The following is a 10,260-nucleotide window of genomic DNA, read 5'->3' as shown; positions in this document are numbered from 1 at the left end:
GTATATCTATTCACTAGAAATTAAAGAAGAGAAAAAATGGAACCTCACACTATCATTCTCTTGTGCATCTCCCTTTTTTGCTGGTTCTTCTTTAAAACATATCTCCATTCTAAATCCAGAAAGCTACCCCCTGGTCCTACTGGTTTCCCCATAATCGGTTCACTACTAGAGCTAGGTTCAAAACCTAATCATTCACTAGCCAACCTAGCCAAAATCCATGGCCCTCTCATGACTCTAAAACTCGGTTCAGTCATTACCATAGTAGCCTCCTCACCTGAAACAGCCAAAGAAATACTCCAAAAACACGACAAAACATTATCAGCACGCACTGTTCCCGATGTTATAACCGCACAACCAAATCCAGAAGCCACCTTAGCTTGGGTCACAGGCGACAAGTGGAGAAACAGAAGAAGAATATGTAGCACACAAATGTTCACTAACCAAAGACTTGATTCTCTCCAAGAAATACGTCACGAGAAGGTTGCACAACTAGTAAATCATATGAGAAAGCAGTGTCAAAGCCGTGCAGCTGTTGACGTAGGACGCGTTGCTTTCGCGACGACGTTGAATTTAATGTCGAGCACTATTTTCTCTATTGATTTGGTTGATCCGGAATTCGAGACGGCTCAAGAGTTTAAGGATTTGGTTTGGACAATCATGGAGGATTCAGTGAAACCTAACTTGTCTGATTATTTCCCGATTATACGGTGGCTTGATTTACAAGGAGTGAAACGTCATATTAAGCCAGCATATTTAAGGTTGCATGAGATATTTGACCAACTAATTGAGAAGAGAGTAGAAGATAGAGCGTCAGGGATGAAGAAAACAGGAGATTTCTTGGATGTACTACTTGATCAATGTGAAGAAGAAGGGTCTGGATTTGATCGCCAAACTATCAAGCCTCTTATCCTGGTAATTGTTTTTCTTCTCTCTTTTTTTTCTTTCTATTTTCGTTTTAATTCTTCTTTATGATCTGTTCCGACAATTCTTTTTCTCTTTTCTTTTTTTTTTGAAAGGAGTTTTAAGCTTATCAAATTCGGACATTTTTAGTGCATTTTTTAAAATTGCAGTTAGCACTTTTCTTATAGAAAACCATATACTATTGTTAATACTAAGATCGACGAAGAATAAGTACTGAAATTAAAACAAGAAAAAGAAAAAGATCAGCCAATAAAGTCAAACTTATTTTATGACTTTCAATTATATCACGAAACAAAACACGTTGTGCTATTAGGAGGAATACATGTGGGTTTTCAAGAGCCAGGATTGATATACGGTCGTCTATGAATCTTTTCCTCCTCTTTTTTTTTGTTATGTTTTGTTTTTGGAAATGAGTTTTCAAGCTTATTAAAGTTAGAACATTTTATGTAAAGTTGGATGTTGGAGTTGTGAATATATGCATGTGAAGGGACTAATTAATGTTCAACTAAAGCAAGAAAAATAAAGCGTGATCTAAATAATTATTTTATTGAAGAAGGAAGAAAATTCTTATTTAACTTTGGTTGGAATTAAAAGAGGGATCAGAGAATATTAAACTCTGGATTTATAAGAAGTTAATAGGCTTTTGTATGTGAATGTCATGGCATTTGTGATCCGACGACAGGATTTATTCCTTGCTGGAAGTGACACGTCCGCCATAACAACAGAATGGGCAATGGCAGAACTTCTTCGAAATCCTCAAGAGTTACAAAAAGTAAGAGAAGAAATTCTTCAACAAATAGGCACAGAAAGGCCAGTAAAAGAATCAGACATTGATAAACTGCCATACCTTCAAGCAGTTGTAAAAGAAGTCATGAGACTTCATCCAGCAGTTCCATTACTCTTACCACACAAAGCTCAAGAAGACACAGAAATATTCGGTTTCATTGTGCCAAAGAACAGCCAAGTTCTCGTAAATGCATGGGCAATTGAGAGAGATCCAAAATACTGGGAAAAACCACTAGAGTTTTTGCCTGAAAGATTCATCAAATCAAGTGTGGATTACAAAGGAAGGGACTTTGAGTATATACCGTTCGGCGCCGGCCGGAGAATTTGTCCTGGAATGCCACTTGCTATTAGGATGGTGAATTTGATGTTGGCTTCTATTGTTCAACCATTTAGTTGGAAGTTACCAAAAGGGATGACACCAGGGAATTTGGATATGGAGGAACAGTTCGGACTTACTTTGAGGAAGGCCATTCCTCTTCTTGCCATTCCTAGTATGGAAGAAAATTAAATAATGCCATGATTTGAGTCTACATATGCTATTCGCCTGTGTGTTATCTTAATGGGATTGTCCCTGTATGAGCAATGAGTTTGTGGTTGTGAGAAATATACTTATGTAAAATATGGATGATATGTACGTGTTTAAAATATTAAGTTTGAGACAAGAAACTTGAAATTACAGTAAATAATAATGAACTTCAGCATCTTGGATCAACATTTTGATTTTTATACTATGACTATTCAGTATTCCTATTCCTACTTTTTAATAAGAGCGAATACAGGCTCCTCTCGGTCAACATACATGCTTACCTAGAATTAATTATAGTAAGTCTGAGGGTACTTTTGTAAGTTCATGTTAATCCGTAAAACTTAACACAAATCGTCTCTTCTGAGTTCTGTGTTCTTTCTGTGACTTTTTTGCTTCTCAAGTTCTTCCTCATATTTTCTACGTCTCTATCGATATTCACTTTTGCTAAAGGTATGCCTCTCCCAATTTTTTGATTTTACTAGCTAATAGTGACATATATTGTTTATTGTTAATTATTGTATATGGCAGATTATCCATAGGATTAATTTTATTTTTAAATTAATATTGAGATTTTAAATTCAATTTACTTTTGAAAATTTTGATTTTATGGTTAAATGTAACGACCCGACTTGTCGTTTTAAGAATTAACGCCCCGCTCAGTGACTTAAGGTCTCGAGAAATTTCGCAATATGTATTATGACCCGCGTGTGTGGTTGAGTTTGATTTTTAAAAGATTAAGAATTAAATTAAAATTAAAGAACAATTCTTATTTAGAAGCTTAAATGGAAAGAGTTGACCGGAGAGTTGAATTTTGAGCAAACAATCCCGGAATGAAATTTCGATGATGGTAATAGTTCGTATGATGATTTTGTACTTAGGCGTATATTCGAATTTGGATTTGAAAGTCCGTAGGACAATTCAGCGCATTTTGGCGAAAATTGAAAAATAGAAGAATTTTTGGAAAAGTCCAACCGAAGGTTGAATTTTTGATAACGAGGTCGGATTTCGATTCTGAAAATTTGAATAGATTCGTTATATCATTTATGACTTGTGTGCAAAATTTGAAGTCATTCCGGATTGATTTGATGTATTTCGACACAAGATATAGAATTTGAAAGTTCAAAGTTCATAGATTTTGATTTGAGGTGCGATTCATCATTTTGATGTTGTTTGATGTAATTTGAGGGGTCGAATAGGTCCGTGTTATGTTATGAAACTTGTTGGTATATTTAAACGGAATCCCGAGTGGCTCGGGTATGTTTCGGGGTGAGTTTTGAGCGAGTCCGGACATTTCGGCACTCTGATATTGTTCTGGAACATTGGAGGTGCGTACCGCATAATTCCATGAGCTGAGGTACATTTTTGAGTGCTGTAGCAGATAAAAAAATATTGCAGTAGACGAAAATGTGCGGACCGCAAAGGAAAATTGCGGACCGCACAATTTTGTCTGCGGCCGCACTTCTGGTGATTTCCTCACGTTCGCTTGTCCGACTTCGGAAGCTTATATCATTTGATCTACAAGAAATTTGGAGATTATTCAAAAACGAAAGTTGTAGATGTTCGTGTCTAGTTTCCAGAAAGGTAAAGTAATCATAATTCGGACATCTGTAGAGAACGTTATGGATAATTTACTGAAGCCCAGTAGTGGGGAAGGCTGTGAAGCGCGGCCGCAGAATTTTTGTGTGACCGCAGAATTTTTGTGTGACCGCAGAAGCTAGGATGTGCGATCGCACTTGGAATTGTGCGGACCGCACATGGTGAGGTCAGATTGGGTACTATATAGGCGAGGGTTAGGGTATTATTTCATTTTTGGACTTTGGGAGCTCGGTTTGTGGCGATTTTTCGTGGGATTTTCAAGAAATTCATCGGGGGTAAGCGATTCTAACTTAGATTTGGTTAACATACATGAATATAGCATTGATTTCATCATTTAATCAGTATTTTGAGATGAAAATTTGAGAGAAATTGTAGAAATTTCATAAAAATAAATTTTTGGGATTTGAATACCGATTCAGAGTCGGATTTGGATAAAATTGGTATGGTTGAACTCGTATCGGAATGGGTGTTTGAATTTCATAAAAAATATGTCGGGTTTCGAGAGGCGGGCCCCGCGTTGATTTTTGTTGACTCTTTGGAATAAATTTTTAAGTCGGCGTATTATTATCCGGAATTATTTCCGATGAATTTTAATGAGGTTGTACAATTAATTTGGATAGATTTGAGCTGTCCGGAGGTCAATTCAAGCAAGAAGGCTATTTTGGAATATCGGCCTAACTTCAAAAAGGTAAGTATTTTGCCTAACCTTGAGTGAGGGAATTACCCCTTAGGCATCGAGTCTTATGTGCCATTTGTAAAATGTGAAAAGCCGTGTACGCGAGGTGACGAGTATGTACTCGGGCTTATATGTGCAAAATATATTGGGTTAAATCTTAGGCATATTGTGTAGTAAATTGGATAATTGTTGGCATTTATTAAATCATCTATTTGCCATGCCTCAATTCGCGTTTGTTGAATTTATTTTTGTATGACAATTTGATGTGATTATTACTTGTATATTTATGTGGATTCCGTGAATTTGATGATTTAATATTTCTTGGAATTTAATTTCATTATGAATTTTCCATCTGTAAATAATTAATTAAACAAGCTTAAGAAGAAGTGTTAATATAATTATCAAAATTTGGATTAATGAAGGTGTTGCCCTATGCTGATTATTTTCTATATCTGTTGATTATTTTTGAGGTTTTATACACAATGTGTAGAGCCTTAGGCTATTTATTGTGAAATTAATTAATTTTGTTATATCTTTGGAATTGATTGTGGCTATTGGGCAAATTGTAATATGAATTGATTTTGTTATGTTGCCGTGATAATATTCTATGTAAATTGTCGTGTTATTTGAGTTATTATTTTGAGGATATAAGGGTGGCATTTCACTATTGATGTTATGTGGGTATAAGGGTGTCATTTTACTGTTGTTATGTGTGTTGGAATATTGTCTGGACGAAGCGATAAGGGTGACTATAAGAGGGATAAGGGTGGCTATAAGAGCGATAAGGGTGGTTATTGATATTGTCAGGGCAGAGGGATAAGTGAGGCTATTATAGGAGTGATAAGGGTGGCTATAGGAGAGATAAGGGTGGCTATAGGAGCGATAAGGGTGGCTATTGATATTGTCAGGGCGGAGGGATAAGGGAGGCTATTATAGGAGTGATAAGGGTGGCTATAGGAGAGATAAGGGTGGCTACTGTCAGGGATGATATGTGATGGTGTGGAGTTGTTGCGTTGGAAATTTTTATGTGATGTTGTGATTTTCCTTGTGTTTATTTTTATACCTTATGCAATTTGTCTTGTTGTTGGTAAATTGATAACAATCTGATTTATGTTGAAATTTGGAGCATGTGGCTATTGCTAGGCGGATTATAAAAAGAAATGTGGGCACGAGGTGCCGTGAGTAAATAATGAGGATATTGGCATGCGAATTGTCCGTACAGTTGTGATATGAAATGTGGGCACGAGGTGATGTGGTTAAATGATGATGATATTTGGCACGTGAGTTGTCTGTGCGGTTGTAATAGAGAAATTGGCACGAGGTGCCGTGGAATTTGAAATTTGGGCTGAGACCCGTACTTTATGATTTTTGAAATGAGGTGTCACAGGGTGACTTTTATTCGAAATATATTTATTTGAAGGAATTATATTAGAAAGAGATTTATTTGAAAGAATTTTATTTGAAAGATATTTATTGAAGGAATTATATTTAAAAAAGATTTATTTACAAGAATTATATTTGAAAGGTATTTATTTGAAGGGAGTATATTCGAGATATATTTATTGAAAGGTATTATATCCTGAAGAGTATTATTTTAGAAGCATATAGGCGAAAGATTTATATTTGAAGGACTTGATTTAATTGGGTATACTTGTAATTATTATTTGTTGAGCAATATTAATGGTATTCTTGTTGCCCTGATGTGTATATCACTGGTTGATTTGTGTTTCCCTTATTGTTATTTGTTTCCTATTATTTTGTATACTATATTGCACAGGTTATTAGACTAGTGAGTGTTTTGACTGTACCTCGTCTCTACTCCACTGAGGTTAGTCTTGATACTTACTGGGTACCGACCGTGGTGTACTCATACTATATTCCTGCACATTTTTGTGCAGAGCCATGTGTTGGAGATATCGGACTCGGACAGAATTAAAGTGTGATCTCAAGGATTCAAGGTAGAGCTGCTTGGTCATCGCAGTCCCTTGGAGTCTTTTCATTTTATTATAATGTCAACTCTAATTCAAACAGTATTGTATATTCGATCCTTGAGATCATTGCATGTATTCAGTTAGAGTTCGTGACTCAGTATTACCAGTCTTGGGAAGGTTGTTATATTTGTAATTATTTCCGATGTTAGTTTCTATTTTTTTTTAAAATGACTTAAATTGTAAATAAAATTGGCTTACTTAGTCTTAGAAACTAAGTGCCATCACGACACCTGTGGTGGGATTTTGGGTCGTGACATTAAATTATTGTCACGACCCAAAATTCAACTAGTCGTGATGGCACCTAACCCAACCCGTTAGGTAAGCCAATTTACAAATATCTGATTCAAATAATATTTAACTGACTCTATTAAATTTTCCAAGGACTGGTAGTATAAATCATGAGCTTCTAAGATTAAAATTTACAAAACTGGTATGAAATAAATATATCATCTGTTCGAAATATATATAAACATATTCTTATAATCTAAAGCTACCATGAACAAGAGGCAGTTATGACTGAAACACAGGTACATCTTCAAATCTAGCTCCCGTCGATCATGGCAACATCAACATCCAATATATGCACGCAAGATGCAGAAGTTTAGTATGAGTACAACTGACCCCATGTACACAATAAGTAACAAACCTAACCTTAGGTTGAAAGTAATGACGAGATGGAATACAAGTCGGGGTCCAACACCAATAGCCAACAACATTTCATAACAATATAATTTAAAGCAGCACAAGTAATAATTCAACAATAACATGCTCAACTTAATCATGATTTCTGAAAATAGCTCTGCCTTTCAAGTATATCAGTGAAAACACAAGTCTTGTACCAAAGTTGCCAAAAATATGAGTAAGTTTGAAAACAGTAATTTTTCCAAAATTCCTTTTAACAATAAATAAGATGTTTCATTTTCTTTCCACACAACAGTGGAAAATGCATCAATATGCCCATATGCCAACATGTGTGAGAAGTCATGAATGACGTGATACCGTACATCATGAGAAAAATGCATCTCTATGTATGTATGTCAAGTGTGCATGTCAATGCGATACAACTCAGTGATAAAACCATATGCATACTCTTAGAGTATCATTTCACTCAGTCCTCCCAGTCACTCAGCCCTCCCAGTCACTCAGCCCCCCTAGTCACTCAATCCTCCAAATCGCTCGTCACTCGCACTCAGTAGGTACCTGCACTCACTGGGGGGGTGTACAGACTCCGAAAGGTCTCCTTCAGCCCAAGCGCTATAATCTGGACGGATAACTCACGTGCTGTACGGACAACTCACGTGCTATAGTATCAATATCTGTATCCGCACGGACAACTCACGTGTTATAATAAGCCAATCTGGCCTGCTGCGGCGTGCAACCTGATCCCATAATAATAAAGTATATAAAGCCAATATGGCATGTTGTGGCGTACAGCCCGATCCCATAATTATCCTCACAATCATGCCCTCAGCCTCACTCAGTCATCAATCTCTCCAGTTTTTCGGGCTCACAATGCCATGAAACTAGCCCAAAATGATGATATGATGAATTAATAAATAGCAATAGAGAATGAGAGATGATATGAAATGAATGAACATGACTGAGTATGAATTTACAATGTAAACAAATAAATCGACAGTAGAAATGACCTCCGTGGGTCCTAATAATACCAACATTTGCCTAAGCATTATTTGTGATATGAGTCACAACTCGATAACTCTAGTACATAGAGATTTCAAGATTACAGATAAGTTCAGGTAACTACACCGTACCACAGGAATAACAGGGTCATCGTTCAAATGGTGCACGCCCACACGCCCATCACCTAGCATGTGCGTCACCTCAACACCAAACACATACCACGTATAATCGGGGTTCATACCCTCAGCTCTAAGATTAGAAGAGTTACTTACCTCAATCCGAGCAAATTCTTTATTCCAATAAACCTTTTCCTCGTGATTCGGTCTCCAAGAGCCTCGAATATTAGTCAAAATAATTCGATACAATCAACACGAGATATAAGAATCAATTCCATATGAAAATGCTAAATTTCACAATAAAAATCCGAAATTAATTCAAAAATCAACAGTGGGACCCACAACTCAATACCCGAAAAAATTCACTAAATCCAAACACACGTTCCGATATGAGTTCAACCATACAAAAATTATCGAATTTCGACATCGGATTGACCTTCAAATCTTCATTTTACATATTTGGAAGATTTTATACAAATATGATTTTTCTTCCATAAATTCGCGGATTTATGATATAAATGAATATGGAATCATAAAATATAATCAATATAGGATAAGGAACACTTACCCCAATGTTTACTCGTGAAAATCGCCCAAACATCGCGTAAACCGAGCTCCTCAACTCTATTTTTGACAAAAATGGCCAAAAATCCAGTTTATAGAGCTTCTGGTATTTTCGAGCACCACAGGTAGCATGGGGCGCTGCCTGTGGCGCACTTTCCAGAATCCCACCAATTCCCAGTGCCAGGGCTAGCGCCCCATGCTACCCTGGGGGCTTGCGACGATGGAAAATCATTTCCGACACGGAAATGGTCATAACTCTCCCATACGATGTCCGAATTCGACGATTCTTTTTGCTATGGCTCTGTAATTTCGATACGGATCTATGCATCAATCAAAACCGAATTTGGAGCTAATTTTCTTAATATGATACCACTTATTCTTGAAGAAACAACGTCGGAACATACTACATTAGATGACGAAACCTACCAATTCAAGTCCGATTGACCTTAAATTTTTGCACACAAGTCATAAATGACATAACGAACCTATTCCAAATTTCTAGAATTAGATTCTGACCCCGATATCAAAAGGTCAACTCCCCAGTCAAATTTCCAACTTTCAATTTTCCTATTTTTGTCATTTCAAGCCTAATTTAACTACGAACTTTCAAATAATTTTTCGGACACGCTCCTAAGTCCAAAATCACCATACAGAGCTGTTGCAATCATCAAAACTCTATTCCAGGGTAGTTTGCACAAAAGTCAAACTACAGTCAACCCTTTTTTATTTAAGCTTCCAATATGAAATTCATTCTTCCAAACTAATCCCGAAACACCTGAAAAATCAAAAACGACGATTCACACACGTCATAATACATCATATGAAGCTATTCAAGACTTCAAATAGTAGAAAGGAGAGTAATTACTCAAAACAACAAGTCGGGTCGTTACATTCTCCCCCACTTAAACATATGTTCGTCCTCGAACGTGCCAAGAGTTGTTTCCAAGCCATCAAATCACTATTTCATCTTACCATGCACATACCCGTGGGTGATCCCAAGCCACCCTATTCCATATAGGCCTGACAATACAACAAAATTGAAGACCATTACTTTAACCTTAGTCCGTAAAACTTAGAGCCCAATTCCAACATCCAGAATTTCTTACAAGACTCGATCTCACATCTACACACTGTATCAAGCCATAAACATAACCCCAGATATAATCACATAACATACCACACAACTCGCATACTCGCAGCACCATTCACGATCACAGTAACTACTCAAAAATCAACCAAGTACTAGTATAAAACCTCATAACAAACAAAACCTCGTTCTAAAACTTTTGTATATTGCTAATAATGAAAGAAACACGCGGAATCTCATGACCCCTTATCAGATCAACAAGTCATGGAGCTCTCTCGCCCCAACCAGAACCATAATCACTTGCTAAGCAGACTTTCAATATTATCCTTCTGAATATACTGTAATCAAACCTGATA

At 36.6% G+C, this 10,260-nt stretch overlaps 1 protein-coding gene across 1 annotated transcript; it reads left to right on the top strand.

The window, feature by feature from the left end:
- LOC104117268 (geraniol 8-hydroxylase-like) lies at nt 1-2,359 on the top strand. Its single transcript, XM_009628302.4, has 2 exons — nt 1-912; nt 1,604-2,359. The coding sequence occupies exons 1-2, from the start codon at nt 37-39 to the stop codon at nt 2,213-2,215; spliced, it is 1,488 nt and encodes a 495-aa protein (XP_009626597.1). The 5' UTR covers nt 1-36; the 3' UTR covers nt 2,216-2,359.
- The last annotated feature ends 7,901 nt before the right edge of the window (nt 2,360-10,260 follow it).

The sequence above is a fragment of the Nicotiana tomentosiformis genome, chromosome 6 (assembly GCF_000390325.3).
Source record: "Nicotiana tomentosiformis chromosome 6, ASM39032v3, whole genome shotgun sequence".
Classification (NCBI taxonomy): Eukaryota; Viridiplantae; Streptophyta; class Magnoliopsida; order Solanales; family Solanaceae; genus Nicotiana; species Nicotiana tomentosiformis.
Note: the sequence above shows the minus strand (reverse complement) of the source record. Positions and strands in the feature narration are given on the sequence as shown.

Bases quoted from the DNA above. Each gene is read 5' to 3' on its own strand.
- LOC104117268 (XM_009628302.4), top strand. From the start codon at position 37: ATGGAACCTCACACTATCATTCTCTTGTGCATCTCCCTTTTTTGCTGG. The intron at 913-1,603 runs GTAATTGTTTTT...ATCCGACGACAG, and splicing joins CTATCAAGCCTCTTATCCTG to GATTTATTCCTTGCTGGAAG.